General features: G+C 35.9%; 1 protein-coding gene across 1 annotated transcript in view; it reads left to right on the top strand.

Moving 5' to 3' along the window:
* The window catches only part of LOC113232156 (protein diaphanous), a 52,644-nt gene that overhangs the window by 9,577 nt on the left and 18,955 nt on the right, over positions 1–24,112 (top strand). The window contains exons 5-19 of the mRNA XM_026466794.1: positions 105–276; positions 617–757; positions 2,680–2,788; positions 4,342–4,450; positions 7,768–7,896; positions 8,647–8,777; positions 9,765–9,949; positions 10,672–10,726; positions 12,454–12,617; positions 15,074–15,202; positions 15,286–15,386; positions 16,135–16,312; positions 18,187–18,363; positions 21,452–21,604; positions 22,325–22,443. Of these exons, the coding sequence (XP_026322579.1) occupies positions 105–276; positions 617–757; positions 2,680–2,788; positions 4,342–4,450; positions 7,768–7,896; positions 8,647–8,777; positions 9,765–9,949; positions 10,672–10,726; positions 12,454–12,617; positions 15,074–15,202; positions 15,286–15,386; positions 16,135–16,312; positions 18,187–18,363; positions 21,452–21,604; positions 22,325–22,443 (2,052 nt within the window). The remainder of the gene's footprint in view (positions 1–104; positions 277–616; positions 758–2,679; positions 2,789–4,341; positions 4,451–7,767; positions 7,897–8,646; positions 8,778–9,764; positions 9,950–10,671; positions 10,727–12,453; positions 12,618–15,073; positions 15,203–15,285; positions 15,387–16,134; positions 16,313–18,186; positions 18,364–21,451; positions 21,605–22,324; positions 22,444–24,112) is intronic.

Genomic DNA, 24,112 nt, shown 5'->3' with positions numbered 1-24,112 from the left:
GTGAATATAGCATTTCTCAGTTTTATTCTGCAAAGCTCGTTACTCACATGGAGTGATCATATTGATGTATATTGATGATCATATTAATTATTTCTTTTTTATAGTTTCAGTGACTCCCGCTACGACCGCGTGCAACATGAATGCATACGATGCATTTCCGCCATTTTGAACAACACAGTTGGCATCCGATCGATGTTCGACTGCCGCGAGGCGCTACCCGTTCTGGCGAGAAGTCTCGATGCGAGAAAACCTCATATTGCTTTGGAGGCCGCTAAGGTACAACCTGTCCGCATAAGAAATAAAATTCCATGTACAGTCTAGCACCAGGGCTAGCAATATCGCAAGGACGCAGGTCGGATCCCGCATCCGCTTGTCCACTCGCCTCGCACCCGACTCGCACCCGACACGCGCCCGACACGCGCCGGACCCACACCCGTTCTCTGTGTGTTTCACGCTTTAAAGTCGAAAAAAATTCAACTTAAACACGTGGTGTTAGTTTAGTTAATATAACGAAGTTCTGTCGATATTTTTCAACAGATCGCAACTTTGATCGATGGCCATATATAAAAATAGACATACGGCCACAATCTTTTCATCCATTTTTTCTATATTCCAGGTATTAGCAGCAATATGTCTGATCCCCAACGGTCACGAGAAGGTCCTGGAGGCGATCACTATCGCAGGCGAGTCGCATCAGAAGCCTCGACTACTACCCATCATAGAAGGTCTAGAGGCCAAAGCACCGGAAAGTTTGAAGGTAATTAGAAATTCTATTTATTTTCAATCTATTTAACCCATGTTGTTTTGTGTTTGAGATACTGAGTGACGGGACGAAAAGTTGTGCGCCTGATGGCAAGCGACACGCCTGTCTATAACAGTTGCAGTGCCACTCAAAGCTTTAAATCTCAAAGATCCGAGAGGCACTGCCATTGCGCCTGTCACCCTGAGACAATTTTAAAAGTGCCTGTAATTTCATTGACGAGTGATCGGCCGGGAATTTAATCGAAGAACAAATAACAGATTTTATTAAATGGTTGAAGCCGTTGGTTTTCCATGAATAAATAAATAAATAAAGAACATATCGAATGAACTGGCAACCGGTACTTTCTCAATTTTGACAACTTTACATTAACTTTACAGGTGAAGAAAAAAATTGTTTGTGTCATTTATGTAGCATCTGATTTATTAAATAAAAATACGTAATTTTTAAATATTTTCATTACACATACACTACGTAGTTTTATTTAATAAACCAGATGGTATATAAATGACGCAAGCAATTTTTTTCTTCACCTGTAAAGTCAATGTAAAGTTGTCAAAATTGAGAGAGTAACGGTTGCCAGTTCACAGTCGATATGTCATCTCACCTTTGCATGAACCTTTTTACTTTGTGAATCGTTCTTAAATTCCCTTTTCCTTCCCTATTCTTACGTTGGTTCTTTCCGTCGTCACTCCTATCAAAATTCTCGAAACGAGAGGACGCGTATATCTCCGATTAATTTATACTAATAATAATAACAACGCACGCACTCAACGTAGCCCCTAGGGAGACCCTGTGCTGTGGGTGCCATGGACACACACATAGACAACCACAAGTTACACCCAAAACTCACGAGAGAAATAAATGTAGGCCATAGAAATATTTCTCCCGGCCTGGGAATAGAACCTGGGACCTCTGCGTGGCAGATCAGCATTGCAAGCGTTCAGCCACGACGGCAGTTTTAATGTGAAAAAAATTTGTGACGGAATTACGTCAAACATGTTTATTTACTCCATTAGATACAGAAAAATATAATATATAATTTAACATAAATAAAAAGATCAAATTTGTGTATCCAAGGAAATGGAGCTCATTTCGAGCAACTAATTAGTTAGATTACCATTTTTTTCGTTTTATTAAAATACGTTAAAATTTCTTTTTTTTTTTCATTTAGTTAACCAATTTTGTGAGAGAGATTTTATTCTTATAATGAACCCTATCGATCGATGCAATAAAAGTGCAGGGTGCATTTTTTTCAGATTAAAGCGGGTTCGATTCCCGCGTGTTGCTAGAAATTTTCGAAAATCTATGAATGCAGTTTTGTTTCTTTTAAAAAATAAAGGAATATTTCCTTTAAGTGGAAATTATTTAGAGTATTTAGAGTACTTTCCCTCCAGGAGGCATTACAAATTTCCACCCGGTATACATAAATGTATTTTTCCGTATTGGGGAGGATGTGGGTTACATTTTTCTGTATCTAATCTCCAATTGGACAGGATGTGGGTTATGTTTTTCTGTATCTAATCTACAATTGGAGAGGATGTGGGTTATATTTTTCTGTATCTAATGGAGCAATAAACATGTTTGACACAATTGCACTTATGCCATTCTTCCATGAGGGGTGCGAGTTTCTAATTCCAAAAATATTTACTCAGTATCTTCGGTGTACTTGTTTTTTATTAAGGTTTTTGTAATTTTGTTTTGTTTATTTTGGAAGCAATAAAGAGAGATATAAATTATTATTTTTTATAATGATGAAAAAACAGAGATTACATACGCCTGTACGTAATCTCAATTACAAACATAATCATCAATTGACGTGACACGTTTGTCCTTTTTGAGTTGTGTCAGTGTTGAAACCGGGGTGTGATATCTGTTTTACTTATACCTGCCTTTAAACTTAGCTACTCGCATTTCAGACAGGCTGCATGCAACTTATGAACGCCATTATAACAGAACCGGAGGAACTCGAGTTCAGAATGCATTTAAGAAGCGAATTTATGAGGACCGGGCTAAATGATTTGATTGGTAAGTTTGCATGCTCTACAGGTGTTACATAGGTCAATACACTCCTAAAGGTGAACATATAAAGAACAAAGCCCAAGTTTTATACAGTGGATCGGCTAAAAAAAATTTGACGACTATTAAACTCAGATACTGGGTTTTATTTGTATTTCCATATAGTTTCTAATTATTCGGGATTTATATTTTTTAACTAAAGAAAGTTGATTAAATCAACACTCTCTTTTCAAGCCCATAGCAAAATTCGTGAGGTCCGCTGGTTCGTTCCGTAGCTTAGTTGGCATAGCGTATGGCACGGTTTGCTAGGAAACGTCGGTTCGAATCCGGCGGGATCGAAGGAAGTAATATAGTTTAATTTGAAGTCTCATGTACACTTGACATCATTTTTGCAATGTTGAGACAATTTCTACTTGAATTTTCGGACAACTTTGAATTTGATAGTTAAGTTCAAGTTAAAGAAGACTTATATATGGAAGATCATTGCTTATCGGTGTCACAATTATTTTAACTTTCGTTCATAATTATCTCACCATTGAAGAAATCATGTAAGCGTAAACGAGGCTTAAAATAAAATATCAAAATGTAAGTCGAGTTACCACCAAAAACAAATATTAACTATGCCTTTTTACATATTTTAAAATATTCATATCTTTTTTCTCCAAATTTGAAAGTGTTATGAATGAAACTTATATTATTTAATAACATATTTTTAGATGGTTATAAATTTATAACCGGTTGCGACTAAAATGTTTGCGTTTCCAAAAGAGCATTGTTCTTTACGAGCATATAAGTGAAATAGCTTACTTTCTAATTACAATTTTTTTCAGTTTAAATTTTTAAATAGTTCATAAACGATTAAGATACAATTTATGTATTACAAACTATGGTTAAAGAACACCGGAGTCTCCTGTTATAATCATCACAATGCTTAAAAGGAGACTCCTATTGCAATGCTTAAACTGTCATAGAAAATATCGAGTATATAACCAGAAATAGAGACGAAATAAGGACTATATATTCCTGGTAACACATTAGCGATACAGCTCTTATAAATATCAACTCCCGTTTGCACTGTAACATAGGCAGGCCAACTACTGACCTGTGTGTACGTCTCCGTATATTCCAAAAAATATTCTATATTTATTGTAATAAAGATAATATCTCTAACTATGCCGTGCTTTTCTATTCGGTGGTGTGGGAAAAACAGCAAAACATCTAATTTCAAAACAAACGGAATCACATTTCATCGGTAATTAAATATTAAATATGTAATTTTGAAATTTTCGTCCATTATAGCAAAGCTCAAGTTAACTGGTCGATTCGAAGGAAACAGTTGACGACACCCATTGACAACACCCGTCAATTGTTTCGAACTCGGGCTAGCCAATCGGAGCGCAGTTGTCACAGTAATGATAAAGCAGAATAGTTTTCAAACAAATTAAATGACATTTCGCCTTTATTTCTGGTTATATACTCGATGTAGAAAATAAACTATTATTAATATTATTATTTTATATTTGCTTATTTATTATGCTAATTTACATAATGGTAATGCGCAGAACAGCTGCGGTCAGGCGCAGAGGGCGGACGTAAGATTCAAATCAATGTGTTCGACAATCACGCGGCCGCCGACCAAGATGAGTTCGTCGCCAAGTTTGATGACGTCAGGTGAGCAATGAAATTAATTATTATTGATAATGTAAGGCTGTATTGAAACCTGAGCAAGCGAAGGATTGTAAGATTCAAAAATAGAATCCCGAGCGAGGGCTCGAAACCACGAGAATGGTGAATGAAAGAAAACCAGTTGAACTATAAAACATCTGTTGTTTTTTTAATTATAAAGAAAAAGATTATCTTAGGATGCATTCTGAATTTACACATCATAAATTTTTATTCTTGCTAGTACTTTTATTTTGTGTGATTAAGTCATTATTGAAATTATGTTAGCTCTTCAACGAATTACAATAATTTAATAAACGCAATTAGCTATCATTGTCAATTTAATGTCAACAATAATAAGAATAAAATATACCAACGGATTTATATTACATGAATAATGTAACGACAAATCGCATAGTTGAACGTGTCTTTTTGCTTTTTTCGCCGAAAGAAAAAGTTAGACGCACCACAGTCCATCGTCAAGTTCGAATTTGAAAACCTTTTCCACGCTAGCATGGAAACGCTTTTGTGCGCAGATTTCTAATAAGAAAAAATGCCTTTCCGAACTAGTGAGGTAAAAAATCATGATAGTAAAACATCGTGACATTTGATAAACTTAAAAGTTACAGTTATTAAAGCGACATCTCTAGTCAGCGATGGTAGCTACAAAGGTATCTCTCTGAGTGAAACAATTAAATTTCTCACAGATGGCGTTACGGAAAAAAGTCGTTAAAAACAAAAACAATGATCTGCAACAAACACGTAGAAGAATTCGTAAGATGTCTTCTAGACACTTAAAACAGGGTATTCCACAGGGTATTCCGCGCTTTGCTTAAGTGGTGAAAATTGCCTACATAACGTTGTGTAATAGCAACAAGGGGCCTACCACAACCTCTCAAAACAATGTTACTTTAACCTTACATTGACTTTTCGTACCATAACGCGCTTAAAGTAAGCTTATTATAATGTTAAAACTATGGTGTTTTATTGGCAGCTTTGTGATTAATCAGTCACTCAGTTCATACTGTGACGCGACTTTAATATTACAGTAAAATTGTTCTAATATTATTATACATAGGAAATAATTTCTTGTTAAATAAAAATACGCGATGTTTATTTCGTAAAATTATGACAGCGACATCTATATGCTCCTTGGCGAAACTAACAGTTGACATTAGACTATAGATCAGAATTCACAGCGTGACTATCAAGACTCAGCTTGTTTTATTTATTTTTCTTCATAAAAATGCGGAAAAATAATTTAAAATAACGTAACTCGTAACGTAACGTACGTACATGGGTTACGTGAATAACATAAAGTACTTAAACGTTATACTACGATAAGACGATTCGAAACACCAAAAAAGAAAGAATGGTATTATATAGTTCATATAGCGTTATTTCTTTTCTATTGTTAATAAGGAATAGACAATATTGGGAAATCATTCGTTCTTTCAATCACTATAGCAATAATACATTACTTGGTTGACAGGTTTGTCATGGTACGAATATGAGTAATATTATATTAAGCTTATTTTAAACTTACATTGAAATAAGATTGTTTTTGGAAAGGTTAAGGTAGGCCCCCTAACCTATTTATAATTGAATTGACTGTTATATAATATTCACTTAAGAGGGAGCATGCCAAAAAAGTTTTGACGTTGGCTCCGCCCAAATTCGTGAAACAAATATATGCCTGAAGTTCGCGTGATATGCGACAGGAGATGTTGAATTTTGCGCATTAAAAGTAGCAAATTCGTTTTAGCGGAATAACTCTAAAACTAAAAGGATTAAAAAAAAAGCCGTAGTGATAGTTGTCGATCATGCTTAAATATAATTAATTATCTAATTTTTGTCCTAATAACCTGTAGCATTTCGAGGATAAATCGAAAAAATTTGAAAATTTGAGGTCATTTCGTGATTTTTGTCTATCGAGGAAACTTTATTGTTTTATGTTTCTGAGTAATGAATATATAATATAAAGCTTGAATATATCGTGTACTCATATAATATTTTATTTTTAACTTTAAAGTGGATATACCCCTCTAAAATCAAATCGAAGATTAGGAATTTTTCCTCTGCTCTCTCTTAATATTTCAATTTATAATTTAATTGTATTCTTAACATAGTTAAATCAAATCTAAAAAAATATTATCATTTATTACATTTATATTATCCTCCGTATTTATTTAGTTTCGAAATTATTATTTGTTTAATTTATACAACATGAAAATGGCGTCAGCTAGCTGGTTACCGTTTCCGCGGGACTATATAGGTTGTAGCTGAAAATCAGCGGTTTGCTCCTGAGCAAACATGGACGCTGAGTTATGACTTTTTTGCACTGCTACACCACACATACATAACTGGGTGTCAGACAGTACTGCGACTCTGCTGTTTTGCCCTTCTTAGACTATGCTGATTCCTGCTATTTGGATGCTACTGAAGAACTGCTAAATACGCTTGAACGACTGCAAAACCTATGTATAAGGTTCATCTTTGGGCTTCGTAAATATGACCAAATTTCACATTTCTGCAGTCAACTCAAATGGCTTCCCATCCGTCTCCGCAGGAATTTGCATATTGTCTCCATTCTTTACAATATTTTACATAACCCTGTGTCTCCCGGGTATCTGAAAGAGCGTTTCAGCTTCCTTAGGTGCCAGAATAAACCCTGTCGCTCTCTTGTTAAGTCCCAGTTATCTTTTCCATGCTTCAATTCCGGTTTCTATTCTCACTCCTTCACTGTTCATGCGGTCAGACTTTGGAATGCACTTCCTATTACTGTTGACGTAAGTAAATCGTTAGCTATTTTTAAAGTAAAAGTTAGAGAGCATTATTTATATACTATTCCATCCAAATCTTAGGTATTATATTATAAAATATGTATTTATCTAAGTATTTATATAATTTATAACAATTTAATATTATTATATTATTTTTATATTATTTTTTTTCCTTGTTTTGTTGTGCCCGTTCTTTCAGTTATAGTGTCCTGTATTTAGGTCTGCAGGAAGAAATTTCTATTAGAAATAAGCAGAACCTTTTGTTTTTAATTTCGCTTGTATTCTTTGTGACTTGTTGTATTTTTCCTGTACAACAAACTATTAAAAAAAATTAAAATACATATTTTTATGTTATGTATGGGTGTCTGTAGATCCAAATAAACGTTTTATCTATCTATGTGTTAGTGCGTTCCGTGGGTTCATTGGCATGGCGTCTAGCACGTATTGCCTTAAGGTGCTGGTTGAATCCAGCAGGAACGAATGAATTTTTCTTAGTGTTTCCATGCTATAATAATTATAACATATTTGACTTGTTTTTTTCAGAGTGGACTTCAACGAAGCTAACGAATGCTTCGAACTGGTCAAGAATCTCGTTATAGACACTCCCGCTGAGCCTTATTTGCTGTCTATTTTGCAGCATTTACTGTTCATCAGAGACGATGACTTAATCAGGTGAGTTTACTCGTCAGTTAGTTTTTAGGGATCTTCTCTGATTTGAAACTTTGTGTACTCTGGAAATCCGATGACATTATTAAAATGAAAATAGAGAAAGTTTATTTCTGTTTTTTAGTTGTTTCTACACAACCTTGGGACTTCCTAGTAGGTGTCATCCACCTGCGACAGAAAGTCCCACACATTTTAATTTAATAATTTTCTAAGTCACAAAATTAATTAAACTAATTTTACAAATTAACAAAGATGATGCGATATGCTCTTAACTAATCTACAAAACTTGTTGTAAATGACTAACGTAAACTAAACTTAAATAAATTACAATAAATTTAGGGTCGGCGGACTAAAGCACATAAGTCCAACAATTCGTTTTCATGGTCAAATAATATAATCTAGACAATATATATAAATTCAATTGAAGTAGCCGGAACACTTTTTCTTCCCTTTTTGTGTACGACCCATTTATTTTATTAATTTTATGCGGAGGGCGAGTGGAAAAATTAACTGCACGAAATAAATATTCAACACAAGTGCGACTATTTTGCACGATTTAATCTTCACTGAAAACAAATATACGTGTTTTAAATCCGGAAAAATTGTTTATTTTTGATAAATTTATTGTTTTGTTAATTGTCGTCGAACAAAAGTTGTTGTTTATGATTTTAGTAATATAGTCCTACGGGCTGTTGATAATTTACAAATAACACTGTATATATGATATAATTAAACTAAGGCATTCAACGGTTTCAGGCCAGCGTACTACAAGCTCATTGAAGAATGCGTAACACAAATAGTGCTACACAAAAACGGCTACGATCCAGACTTCAGGGCTACTGCGCGATTCAATATAGACGTACAGCCTTTAATCGATGGACTTATAGGTACGATCCAATACTTTTGTCATTTTTATCGTAAGTGTTATGTGGATTTCCACGGCCTGTGATCTAACGGGCCTGGGTGTCCACTCACGTTCTCAGTCCGATATGTGCGCGAAGCAATTTTTGTCAAATAAGTAAAAAGACGCATGATGCGAATGAAGGTTCATTCGGTAATACTCAGGTATTACTTATTTGATTGATTTCACAGGCCGCATTGCTTCGCACCAGCGTCCTAATTTTGATTCAAATCGTAGAAGATCCGATTGGGTAGTCTCGAATGGGCTTCTGAGCGAGAAATTAAACCTGATTCCTACTATATCTTTCTAATTTGTGAGTTAAATCGACCATTGTTACGATTAGAAATGTCAAAGTTTCCGATCGGCCAGTTGTGAATCGCAATTATGCGCCTGGACTCGGAAAAGATGCAGTTTTCGATCGGGAGAGGCAATCAAAATCAAGCTGCTGATTAATAAGGGCATGCTGGCGCCACATGCAAAACTTACATGCCTTTGAAGTTACCATACTAATACATAGGGATCCGACGGGTCCTTACAGGCCAGATCCTATACTCTCGTTCTCTATTAGACATCCGTCCGAAACAATTACTGCCAAATAAGTAATATCTACCAAATTAAAAGGCGCTTGATGCGAATGAAGCTTCATACTTAACACATGGTATGGTAACTTCAAAGGCGTCTCAAGTTTTGTATTTGGCGCGAGCATGCCCTTATAAACTGGTGCGAAGCAATGCGGCCTGTGAAATCACAGGCCTTGGAAGTCACCTTAAAGGCCGATGGAATCAATAAATTTGTATTCTCGTTTACAAGTAAACAACTAATTTATTATGTATAAATAAAAATAATCCCATTATTCCCAATAAGATTCGCCTTTTTTTGAACGTGTTTACTGAATTCCATTACATTGTTCCATACATTTTTGAGTTACAACGATGAAATAAAGATGTTATTGATAATAAAGTATCTGATACAGAAAAATCTCGAGCGGAAGAAGAGCGTAGAGTGGAAGAGTTGAAAAGTAAACTTGAAGCGGCAATAGCAGCGAGACAAGAAGCTGAAGCGAGAGTTGCACATCTAGAAGAAAGAATGAAACAGGCTGCGACGGGGCCTACTGGTCCCGGTGGGGTATCACCTTCGAATATCGCTGCGATAGCCAAGGTCAGTACCAAAACTTGCTACCAGTATTAAAAATACATGTATTCTCCATTACGGTAGACTGGAGCTCCTTGTGAAAGGGTTCGTCCAGGGAAGTACTGCCACTTACCTATTTCTGCCTCGGTGTTCCGGTTTGGAAGGGTAAGAATGCTGGTGAAATTACAGGCACATGGGACTTTTCTACTTACGTCTCAGAGTGACACTGCGCCAGTGGCAGTGCCTCACAAACCTTTGATATTTAAATTTCTGAATGGCACTGCAACTGTTATGGACAGGCGTTTCGGTACCATTAGGCATACGACTTGTTCGGTCTGCCACTTAGTATCATAAAAAAAAATACGGTACCTGAACACCGGTACCAATAGGGAAGAGATTTATTTTTAATGATACCAAGTAGCTTGGTGGTAAGCGACACGCTTGTCCATAGCAGTTGGAGTGCCTCCCAGAGCTTTAAGTCGCAAAGGTCGGAGGGGCACTGTCACTGCACCCGTCACACTGAGACATTAGTTTGGTTTACGTACGACGGCCCGCTTGCGATTGTCGGCCACCACGGACCCACCTCAGTGGTGGGACGTCACCATCGCTAGTGGCACACCAACAAACCCTTATCCAGTGGATAAAAAAAACCCCGTTTTCGCCACTCAGGATTCACTGTATGACTCAGTTCGCCTACTCGTAACATTGAAAAGGAGATCAATTTTGGCTTCAATAATTTATGTTTACAGGCAATCGGCAGTCCAGGAGGTCCAGCTCCACCCCCTCCCCCACCAATGCCTGGGGGTAAGTAATTATTTACTTAAGCACTACACACTTGACTAAGTAACTTGGACGCCGTAGCGCGATAGCATGTTATTTCTTACACAAGCATGCGTTTACACTTACCACACAATTTAGCATGTGTTTTTTTTATATATTGTTTTCGTTCTTACTCATGCATGTATATTATTTGACCGTACTTTCTATCTTTTTTCTGTAGGAGGCGGTCCGCCGCCACCGCCAGCGCCTTCAATGCCTGCAGGTGGGTTTTGAATGCTTTTCGTAATACCATAGACCAATAACTCAAGACGAATGTTAATCGCAATACAAGATAGCTTAGTCGTGTATTTAGTACCTATTGATATACTAGATGTCGCGACGATTGCCAAGTAGCTATTTTTGTAACTAAAATGATAACAAATAAATCAACTGGGTGGCGCTTATTTAACGGATTTTTATGGATTCTTTTAAATTGATGAGGATTAGCGCCATCTACCCATATTACTTAGCAAGCGTTAATTTTTAAATTAGTTTTTAACACACAATGCCATCTATTGAAACGCAATTTGTCAAAGTTTACAAAATAATTTTAGCTTATGGTCAATATTTGAATAATGTTACAAAAAAAACTGCTTATATTTCATAGGAGGAAATAATTGATATCCACGGATACATAATATAATAGTTTTGATCAACGCAATCTAGACAAGACGGAATTTTTGACCAATTTACCCCCCGTTCACACGGCATTGCACTGCACGTTTTTTTGCAGTATTCGATGTGCGTTTGTTATGAAAGTAAATTAATTGAAATAAAATTAGATGAAAGAATTTATTTCAGACAGTAAGTATACTTACATCTCCATACAGTGTTAGTAAGTACTTAGAACTATGTTAGTAGAATGCAAAGTGTTCATTTTCATACACGAGGATGGACATCCAATACTTAAGGATTGGGCTGTCTATCCTCTCTGCTACCACCTTAAGAAGACTGTTGGTGCTACCTCTCATTCTGGCTGGCAATAGGGATGCCACTCCCTTGCGAACGACTGCCTGAAATCAATCCTCCTAATAAATCAAGCCTCCGCGAACATCCTGCGTTATATTACGTAATATGCAAAGCCTGCAAGAAAAGAAATGTGCAGTGCAATACCGTTTGAACGGAGAGTTTGAGTTACGATCCTATTCTATGGACGAATTGGTAAGACGTTGTTGTCACTTATCGTCGCCTTACTTTCTCAAATTCGTATCTTATAAAGAGTGATTATTGAGGAGATGGCAAAACTGTCTATTTATTTTAAATTTCTTATCAAGGTTGTTAATGCATTACTTTAAGAATTGGTAAAAGCCAGTGTGTGGAATATAAAGAAAATGTGACGTGAAATCAGCCTGCAAAATTTGTACATACAATTCATTATTTGTATTTCAGTAACTTTGTGCTTTAAGATACGAGTGTGAGAAAGTAAGTCCACGATATGGTAAATTTATGAGAAGTATATGTAGAGGCGCAGAGTCGGTAATCGCATGATAGCATGTTCTTAATACCTTGGTTTTTGGTAGCATGTTTTTTTTTGTTTCTTTTAGAGACGGTCTTGCGCCACGACCGCCACCTTTGCCCGTGTCGGTTATGTTTTTAATTGTATTATTGTACAGTGCGAAATCGACAAGTATACTTAAGTCTATTTTTTTTCTTTCAAACCTTGTTTTTCTTTTGATATACCGAATCGTAACAATAATAGTCTCATTTTCCAGCAGGAGGTGGACCCCCGCCACCACCACCTCCGCCGATGCCTGGTGGGCCCCGGGCACCCCCTCCCCCGCCCATGCCGGGAATGGGCCCACCGCCGCCTCCTATGCCCGGAATGGGAGGTCTGGCACCTCCGCCTCCGCCACCTGGCGGTTTGGCACCGAAATTTGTGAGTGACGTAAAATCCTAACACGATCACTCGGTTGCAACTGACCTCTGTATGAATTGATAAATCTATAGTCTGTCTTTTTTGAAGGCGGAGTAAAATGACAGTTCATTGTTGCAATAGCTAGTGATTGCAGTCGATAAATATTCTATCGACTATCGATTGAATGTTGGTCACTTTTATGCAATAAATAGCCGAACTAGTTTCATTTGATGCATCATCGTCCCATTAGTCGTCCAACTGCTGGACACATGTTCATTTGAATTGTCAATTGTACACATACACTGTATTTAGATCTATGTCCATTAAAAATACAAAGAAGAGACATATATCAGTTTTTCATCTTAATTAATTATAGAATCCGCCTGTTTTTAATAAAATGTATATGAATAAAAGTTGGTTTCGATACTAGAAAGCCAACTGTCAAAATAAGAATATTGAAGGCAATAATCATTAGTATGGTTTAACATGCACAGTTCAGACGGCTTTCACAATCTATCGATAAAACTGTCGACATCAACTACATGACTATTTAAAATTTTACCAAACCTGGCAACCCTGCAAATGTTATTTTACTTGGTCTTCAAATAAGACACTATACCCAGATCTAGGTAGACTGATTCTTCTGCGTAGGAGCTCGAATAGCCAACAAGATATAAACAACGTTTTTAATGTAATAAAATCTTGATAACTTTGCACGTCGTTATAAAAATTTATTGCACACTTAACACAACTAGGGTATCGAAACACAGACCAATATTGAAAACCCCGGTTTTCGGGTCATAGTATTGTGAAAACCCGGGTAGACCGGGTTTTTTCGATCTTTTTGTTATGTTACAAAAAAAAAGAAACTGTTCCTATACTGATTTTCTACAATGAAACAAAGGATGAGGAGAGGGAGGATTATCATATATGAAACAGGACTTTCCAAATTACGAGACATTTTATAAAGTCTTAAAGAAATCTTCCATTCCACTTTACGCATTGCTTGTTTTCTTGGTTGTTTGGTAGGTAGGGAAGAAACGTAGCAACGTAAAAAGTAGCTTCTTTACACGTAATTATTTACGTAAGCGTCTTTTTATCACATTTATTATTGTAATCGAAGTGGTTTATACACAATAAATAACAAAAAAATACCCGGAAAACCCGGGTTTTTAAAATCAAACCCGGGTTTCTTTGTAACCATCAGAACTGGGAAAACCCGTAAACACAACAACCGAATCGAGGTTGCGCGTGCGCATAAGAGCGATGCCGCACGGACGCTGCCGGTGCGTTGTGTCGTCACAACGCTATGATAATTTACACACTGCAGCACCCCTCCCCGCTTCGTCTCCAGGCCCCTTGTCCGATGCGAACTCGTTCCGTCGCCACGTGCTATTACAACGCACTGTGTGGCATATCATCTTGTATATCGTACTTGTACGTAATAATGCAGCGTCACCGCTCAGGCGTTGCAACGCCGACGCAATGCATCGTGTAGCAGCGCTCGAAGTGCGTTTCACACTGCATCCAATTCATATTCGTCCCGATTCCGAGACTATAAAAATTTAGAAAACTCATATCCACTTTGGATATCGCTTCTGCACCTAGAGATAAAATAATCTCTGTGACATTTCGGACCGTCATTCCTCGCATTCAGAACTGATACGACTTAAGAAATTTTGGGACTAAAGAATCATAGGATACAATCCAGTTTCTGTAGAAGTGTCTAAGGGCGCCTTCAAATTAGAAGCTTGTAGAAGCGCTATAGTGGCGCGACTGTAGCGCTTCAGGAATTGTGACTGTGGCGCTGCAACTACGTTTCTAAATATTGTATGAAAATTAGTATTGGCGCAACTGCAGCGCCATAGTGGAGCTTCTATAAGCGTCTAATATAAAGGCGCCCTATGAATATGAAATACGCTCTAAAGTAGTTGAATGAAAAAAGAAATTCATACTACCTAAATTCTATAACTGTTATGGAAAAAGAAATAAGAAATATTTGTTACCTGCATTACCTACATTTTGAATGTAACGTGTATATGCAAATAAATAAATAAATAAATAAATAAATAAATGAACAAAGTGAGTGAGGAATTTGTATGTAATTATCAAAACAACAAACACTACAAGTCATACATTAAGAAACATTTTTTTGAAAACTGAAGATTCAAAATTTATTTTGAAAACTGCTTAATTATTATTATGCACATTTAAGTGAGCATGTTTTTGTACCTGTCTAGAAGTAATTAAGTTAGTTTTTTAACATTTTTGCTCTATTATCTCTATTTAAATAGACTGAACTTCTTCGCCACGGATAAAGCCAGAAGGGCTTTTGTGAGCATAGCTTGTAATTAGTAAATAAGTATTTTTTCCTGTATTTTCAATAAATACAAAAGTACGTTTAAGTTTCTAGCATTGTTTGTTTTTAGCATCATTATCTTCATGTATTATTTATTTATTTAACAATATTCTCCTAGGCTCAGCCCGACGTGCTTCCTTATGGCCTGAAGCCAAAGAAGAAGTGGGAAGTAGAGGGACCTCTCAAACGCGCCAACTGGAAGACCATCGTCCCGCAGAAGATGTCCGAAAAAGCTTTTTGGGTTAAGGTAAGTTGTCTTCGTTAAGACGGAAGTCCTGTACCGGATCGGTTTTATTGCGCGGGTCATATATCGGGATAATTTGTTGTTAGGTACAAGAAGACAAACTTGCTTCGCCTGACATACTCAGCGGGCTAGCGCAGAAGTTCTCCAGCAAGCCGATGACGAAAAAGAACGAAGATGCGGTTGACAAGTTAGTACACTGATCTATATATACATACTTCGCTTCAATCCATTTTAAACAAAAATAAAAACAAACAAGTCACTGACCTGACCATAGACGGTTTAGTGATGCCCAATTGTAATATGAACTACGAACCGATTAATTAATTGAATGAATCTATTTGCTTAATTTAGTCATACTAGCGGTTTTCCTTACATGAAAATAGTGAAAACACGTAACTTATAAAAGCATATGTTTAAAATTACCTAAATCTTAATTTTAAATCCTTCAAATCCTGACACTTAGACACTCGTTCGATTGCGATTGAAATTTTCGATTTACTAATCGATTACAAAAACTTTAATTGAATGAACCGAATGTTTTTTTTTCTTTCAGCACTATGCAACCATTATATAAGTCAAGTGAAAAATGGTAGTCAACAAGTGAAGTTATTTTTCATTTATACTACTATATGTATAAATGAAAAATAACTTCACTTGTTGACTACCATTTTTCAAATACGATTCTATTTAAATGAATATTGTCGGAAAAACTGATGAGATATTAAGTAGAAATCTTCGAAATATACGTGAAAGTGTTGCTTAATCGATTTATTGTGTGATTGCATTATAATTTTAACCAAGTTTGTTTACTTTTTGTTTAAAATGGATTTGAACAGACATTATTAGCAGTCTCTCTCTTCCTATATATTGGTCCCGGAGTATGAGCTTAACCAGCCTATCTAGACCCAGATTTAATAAGCATTTTCCTCTTCCAGAGTCCATACATTGAAAAAAGTGAAAGATCTAAAAGTACTCGACAGTAAAGCTGCGCAGAACATTTCGATCCTACTCGGCGGGTCGTTGAAACATATGTCTTATGAACATATACGACAGTGCATATTGCGTTGCGATACTACTGTGCTGTCGGCGAATGTTCTAGATTTGCTTATACAGGTAAGGCATTCATAACTCTATTTCTATAACTGTAAAGAAGTAATTTAAAAAACAGATCAAGGACCTTACCATGAACTCTTATTAGAGTAGTATAGATTCGTAACGACAAAAAAGCAGGATGGTGATATGCACTTCATGTAGCGCTTTCTCACAACGATTCATATTAGGTACCGAACTGAATCGTAATAAGAGCTCATGGTAAGGCCCCTGATTAAAACAACGCACACACGCACAATAACGCACACACTCAACATAGCCCCGCACTAGGGAAACCCTGTGTCGCGGGTGCCATGGACACACACATAGACAACCACAAATTACACCCAAACTCACGAGAGAAATAATTGTAGGCCATACAACTATTTCTCTCGGCCCGGGAATTGAACCTGGGACCTCTGCGTGGCAGTCCGGCATGGTAACCGTTCGGCCACGGAGGCAGTTAAAAAACAACAACTAGTATATTTTTCTACTCTTGTACTTTTAATCTGTTATTTATATATAATTTCATAAACCATATCACAAAGGCTCTCTTTTTAGTTCTGAATCAAAACTCTATTATCTGTGGTACACACTACTGAACTAAAAAATTTCATTATACTTCTGTACATAGAACTTTAACGAGTTTCAAATAAAGAACGTCGTATTTTAACCGACTTCGAAGAAGGAGGTTCTCAATTCGCTTTTTTTATGTGTGTTACGCAATAACTGCCATTTGTGAACCAATTTTATTGATTCTTTTTTGTTACAACCTTACCCTACCTATGTAGTGGTCCCATTTAAATTTGATGAAAATATTCCACCTGTAGGGGTGGCAGATTAAGGCATGAATGACTTTTAGGTCGGTTTTTTTAGTACTCTGTACTGTACTGCAGTAAATAAAGAACGTCGTATTTTTGCTAAATAAAATATCAATTATGACGCTACTCAAACTCTCTACTGCGTCCTGGTTGGTCAAATTTGCCTAAAGGTTTTTCAACCGGGCCATTTGTAAAAAAATATTGGTTAAAATTCAAACGGTACTTGGCCACTTCTATTCTATCTCTTTGGTTTTTGTTTTGTAACCTTTGTTGCCTCGTGGCCTAAACACAAGGAACCCTCCTTATGCAACGATTGGTTCTTAAAGTCGATTACCGTGTTTAGGTCACGAGGCTTCGCCGACTGGCCTAAGTAATAGGTACGAGATTTTAATACCTAATTATGTAATGATTTGCATACAGTACTTTTTCTAGAGTAAATAAAATAATGAAACAAAACTAATAATTAATGTATATTTTGTTAACAAACCATGACAACAATCGCATTTTTTTAAATAAATTTTAACCCATTTATTAGGGTGGGTAAAGGTTCCACCATACGGCTCTTCATATATTAGACGAAAGCCGAACAAACTACAAAACTAAAAACCATAGAGATAGAATAGAACTGGCCAAGTACTGCATATATTATAACCAATAATTTTTTATGAAGGTTTATGGCCCGACTGCAATACTTTTAGGCCCAATTTAACCAATCAGGAGACAGTATAGCGTTTGAGTAGCGTCCTAATTATTATTTTAAAAATTTTCAATTACGAATTTATGATGCTATTCAAATACATATTGTTGGAAAAAATTATGAGATAACAAGTCGAAATCTTCGAAATATACGTGAAATTGTTACTTACTTGGTTTTATTGAGTGATTGCTCTAGAATTTTAACCAAATAGTGTTGTTTACTTTTTGTTCAAAATGATTTGGAACAGACTTTAATTCATTTTGGTATTGGGGTATTTTCAAAAAAAAAACAATATCATGGTACTATAAATATAAACATCATGTTATTTAATATAATAAAAAAAGCAGCGATATGTTAAAGAATCTATTTTGTGCTTGTAGTACCTACCACCGGCGGATCAAATGAAAAAACTAGCGGAATTAAAATGCCGTAGCGAGGAATTGATAGAGGCGGAACAGTTCGCTGCCACTGTGGCGGACGTCAAGAGGCTGGTGCCCAGACTCAGGAGTTTAGCATTCAGGGAGCATTATGCTGAGATCATTTCTGAAGTCAAACCGGTAAGATATCTTTTTTTCTGACTCTTCTCCTGATGGAAAGTAGCAACAGACGATCCGTACTTTTTTACTGGTTATATCAGTAGTGTCATGGGCCAGTAACTCGAAAGGGCTGCTCATCACGATACAAGACAGCGTGGTCGGTTATTTAGTACCTAATGGTAAAAATCAGGTTGAATCCTGTTATGGGGTCTGGATGTTGTTGATGCATAATAATGCACCAACAACGTCTAGACCCCACAAAAGGATAAAAATAAAAGTAAGGATAAGGGTAAAAGTAAGTTTGTTCCCTACTATGTTAATGGCTATGAATAAAGATTTATAATTAAGACTTATTATATTATTAAAGTAATGTAGCATCTGAAAACGGTATAATTTCACTAATTAAAATGACACTACAAACGTATCAAAGCTGTTTTAAGTGTACACTTCTCGAAACACCAATAAAACGCCGTATTAACCAAACTGATTTATTAAATTATGTATTCCTCCAACAATTTATATTAGAACTTTAAAATATTGTCGACAAAATTTCTAACCACAAAATACCGTTGTTATTCCTGACCAATTTAACTTGAACATTTGACAAATTTTTCTTTCACCATTGCCTACAAAATCCTTCTTTTTCAAGTCCCGCCATTTTTTCACAAGTAGGGAATTTTAAAAGCAATGCCATTGGCACGTCGAACCGGTAGATAAAATGTTCGGACCAATCATAATCAACTCCGACGCGCCATCTACACACTAATATTTCGGAAGCTTAATAATCAATCTAAGCTTAAAAATCAATCAATTAACAAACTTTTAGATAAACATATGGAATAAGCTTATTTACCCTTATAATACAGTGTGTTGATTTGCATTCTTACCCTATTTAAGAAATTAATAATAGAAATAATGCCACATCATTTAAAAATATTAAAAAAAAATTGTGTTTAATATTCTGGCTAATTGTATCTAGTAAAGTTTTGTAAAATTGTCCCCAAGTGTACTCACCGCGGAGGACAGTGACCCCGCCACTCTCTTTACCGAGCGATAGGTAATCTTTCTCGATCGCTTATTTATCTATTTTTTAAATTATGTTTATGTACTAGTATTGTTATAATTTACTAATTATTTACATTAGTTAGAAAAGTTGACTGAAAATAGATTTTTTGTAACTTGGATTTGGTACTTGCCAACTTTAGGTTACATGAAAATATTGCTAGAAGTACCTAGCTGTAGTGTATCTGCGACTGGCTCCGTAACAGATATCAGAGTTTCTTTTGAACTTAGCACATTCTTCACAACACAAAAAGCAGAAATAATCCAGACACTCTTAATCTGCGTAAACTAAACGTTTCACATCATATCATAAGAACGCACTTGATGGTAATGTAGGGTTTGGTGAACCTGGTAGTGATTTTCTTTTTTTGCACTAACTCTTGTTTACATACCAAACATTTGGATCAAGCATGGTTACCGCAATTAAATAAAAAATAAGTTAAAATTAGTTTTTCAGTGATTTGGGTTCAGTTTTGGAAATATAGAACGACCTCTGTAAATATGGCGAGAATGCAAATCAACAGATCGTATTTAAATAAATAATTAATTATTTCTTACATAAGTGACGTGACGAACAGGTCGTGCGCCTGATGGTAGGCTACACGCCTGTCCATAACGTTGCAGTACCACTCAGCTTTCTTTAATCGTAAAGATCTGAGGGCACTGCCACCGCGCCCGTGAGATATAAGTTGACAAGTCCCATGTGCCTGTATTTTACCAGCACTCTTACCTTTCAAAACCGGGACACAGGTAATGCTGACATTAATGCTTGGCAGCAGAAATAGGTAAGGTGGCAGTACTACCCTCAGTAATGCATTTAATCAAAAAGCGACATCTATTTCTATCTATCTTCTTTCTTCCATAGTCTCTTATCATATGGAATTTTATTATGGGGACACGGGTCTGGCATTCAGCAAGTGTTTGTTTTACAAAAAAGAGCGATTCGTAATATTTATAATGTGCGGTGTCGGGACTCATTGAGAGAATTGTTTAAGGAAATTAAAATAATGACAGTAACTTGCCAATACATTTACGCCAATATAATGTACATACGAAAAAATATTTATTTATTCCCCGGAAACAACAAAATATACAATTTTAATTTAAGAAATAAACATAAATTGGCAATTCCACAATTAAGATTCATTGACTTACAATTATATGGACGTCGGGTTCGCGCTAAAAAGTGTCCGAACTTATAGGGCGTTAAAATCGTATACAGAGCGTCATTCACGCTTTAGTCTTCGTTTGTTCGACAGACAGCGAAGCAAGCAAAATTAGACAGTACTGCGATGACATTACAATTTAAATTCAACGTTTTAGCTTTTTCATATTCCTTTATATGTCACTACGTTTAAATAGGTTGACTTGGGACATTTTTATCGTGGTTTTTGTATTAGACCCGTCGTCCATTTATTTCTAAGTCAATGTTAAGATTGCATAAAGTAAACATATCTTTCATGGGAAAATGTGTGCGCTTTTATAATAAAATACCAGGTGAAGTAACCCAACTGTGAGAGAAGAAATTTAAAAAGTATATTAAAAATGCGCTGCTAAATAAGAGCTACCACAGAGTTACTGATTATATTCCGGATAAAGATGGTCAGAATTCATCTCCAGCGGACACTTGACGTACCTATTTAACACTTACATAGCAGTAACAGTAATGACAATGTCTAAGTGTAAAATTATTTTATATTATTTTTTACTTACTTTTAACAAAAACAATGAGTGTCATCAATTGTTTTCAAGTTTAATTTGTTTACCTATGAAAAAAAAAATTTTGAGTTTGAGTTTACGTTAGTTGAGGCATCTGTAAAAATACCGGCTGCGGATAGGTTTTTCAAAAATCTATCACTAGATGTCACTAACGGCGAAGAATATTGAAAGCCAGTACAAAGATAACAAAAACACATACGAAAATTTCGACAGCTTCGTGACTTAACCTGTGGCTCAGTTGGTAAAAACAATGTTACGGTGCAGCATGGTCGTGGGTTCAAGTCCCACCGGATTGAAGATTTTTTCTATGTGTTCGATTTGTTCACAGGATATAGTGTCCGGTACGGCAGCGTGCGAAGAGGTAAAATCTTCTGGAAAATTCGCGAAGATATTAGAACTGTTATTACTGCTCGGTAACTATATGAACACGGGGTCCAATAACGCGGGGGCGTACGGATTTGAGATCAGCTTTTTAACCAAGGTTAGTTTTGTACACACAATCATACATATTTCTGTAGTAATGTTGTTGGTGAAAATATCCTACGAACATTTTTTTAGTCTTTATAATATAATTCAATTTACAATAAAAGCCGTGGTTACCTAATGGTTTGACCCACAGAACAATAAATATAGAAGTGCTTAGTTTGCGCTGTACGTGTGCCAACAGTTCGCGGAGTTCCGCGAATTTGAGCTCAGTCGTTATGGCCGCGTCAATTGTCTCGCGCAAAACCTCGGAAAATCATAGAAAAATATCCTATTTTGCTATTTTGGAGTGTAAAAATGATTGAATGATTTCGTATCACGTTTGTATGGCCTACGCTTACTTTTCTCGTGTGTTTTGGTGCAATTTGTTGTCTATGTGTGTGTCCATGGCACCCGCGATACAGGGTTTCTCTTCACAAATTTTGGTTACAATTTTTGGCACAAAAACAGATCTTATTTTCTAAAGTGATATATTAATTCCTTTTTCAATTCTTATTTATTGTTTTTTGCAATATTGAATGTTTTATTTAGTTCATTATTATTGTTTATCTTTGCGCGAAGGATGTTCTAACCGACTGCGGTCTACACAGCTCATAATTCCTTTTATTTTTGCTTATTATAACGGAAGAATCCAATTTGGCTTGTTGATAGCGCATAGTATTCAGAATATAAAGCTCCCTGATAGTATTATTTTATGTTAAGTAATCTTTACTTCCAGTTAACAGCTACAAAAGATCTACAGAACAAACAAACTCTACTACATTATTTAGTTGAAACGATCGAGAATAAATTCCCCGACGCGCTCAACTTCGCCGAAGAAATGCCACACATTGACAGGTACTGCTTTCTTAAACTTTCTGAAAATGCTTTGTCTATTCTTAGCCTAGAAAAAAAATTAGGAAAATTGGTACTTAACTGATTGTGCGCCGGATCACACGCTCCTGCGCCAACCGATGTTGCCAATTCGAACTACGTGACCTTTCACTCTGATTTCCTTTTATAAAAATGACTGTATCATAAAATTGTTACTAAAATATACAATTTATATGATTTTATTACGCAACCAATGCAACAGTCAATAAGAGAATAGTGACACATGATAATAGAGGAATACTACTTGATTCTCACATATATAATTGATAGATTGAAAATTCTTTATTGTTAGCACCACATAACAATTGGCGGTCTTATCGCTTACAGCGATTTCTTCCAGACCACCTTAGAATGGAGAGATTAAACATGAATAAAAGCGGGGTTGCTAGTTATAAATGATTACACAGACCTATACAAATTATTAAACAACACACTATACTTATAAATATACATATTACGTACATTTTTTTGTAGCAGTAGAGCCCCTTGTGAAAGAGTTCGTCCAGGGTAGTACTCAAGCAGTAATGTCAGCATTACTGTGTTCCGGTTTTGAAGGGTAAGGGTGCGGGTGAAATTACAGGCACATGGGACTTGTCAACTTATGTCTCAGGGTAACGGGCGCAGTGGCAGTGCACCTCAGATCTTTGCGACTTAAACCTCTGAGTGGCACTGCAACTGTTATGGACAGGCGTGTAGCTTACCATCAGGCGCACGACTTGTTCGTTCCTTCACTTAATATTATAAAAATTTTAAAAAAAACATACTCTTTATAATACAATAACTTCAAATACATAATATATTCCTACGTACACAGTACCTTACAATACATGTTTCAAAAGAAGGACATTTAACTGGAAGAAGGAGAAAGGAGATAATTGATCTAAGGTAAATTAATGTGCACTTTTTTAAATAAACTATATTCATTTTGTTTCATATATCGCCCCTCCTACGTAAAGTACCGTATGTCGAAATTGCCAAATTTACAAGGGAGCGTTTTAAGTTTTAAATTCTCTGAAATGAGCATAATGACTTAGCATCTCTCAGTTTTATTCGGCAAAGCTCGTTCCTCACATAGAGTATTATAAAATCCTAGATATCGGCTAGACGAACAACCACAATTTATTTTATCCTAGTGCCGATATGGGTCAACAAGTGGGTAAACTAAAGTGAGACTGTGCGGGTCGGGTGACAGTGTAAAACTATAAAATAAATTGTGGTTGTTCATCTAACCGATATCTAGTATTTTATAATGCTCTATGTGAGTAATGAGCTTTGCCGAATAAAACTGAGAAATGCTTAAGTCATTATGCTCATTTCAGAGAATTCAAAACTTTAAGACGCTTCCCTGTAAACTTGGCAATTTCGACATACGATACTTTACGTAGGAGGGGTTGATATATATTGTTCCGTCTTGATATTAGTTGATCTATGGATAAATTATAAATGAACTGCATTCAAGGTAACATTATCATTACGTTTAATACTGAATCAATATTTGATAGTCAAAAATAATATTTGATCCTCTTTTTTTATATAGGTCAAGTCTAATAAGGAAAAGCAATAAAGTATTTGAGTGTTTTGATTGTGCTGTGAATGCCAATCAAAATATCTTCAAAATTCATGGATAGTTTTC

Source organism: Hyposmocoma kahamanoa, unplaced genomic scaffold (genome assembly GCF_003589595.1).
Source record: "Hyposmocoma kahamanoa isolate Upper Pololo Valley unplaced genomic scaffold, ASM358959v1 67, whole genome shotgun sequence".
Taxonomy (NCBI): domain Eukaryota; kingdom Metazoa; phylum Arthropoda; class Insecta; order Lepidoptera; family Cosmopterigidae; genus Hyposmocoma; species Hyposmocoma kahamanoa.
The sequence above is the reverse complement of the archived record's forward strand: the minus strand, read 5'-3'. Positions and strand labels throughout refer to the sequence as shown.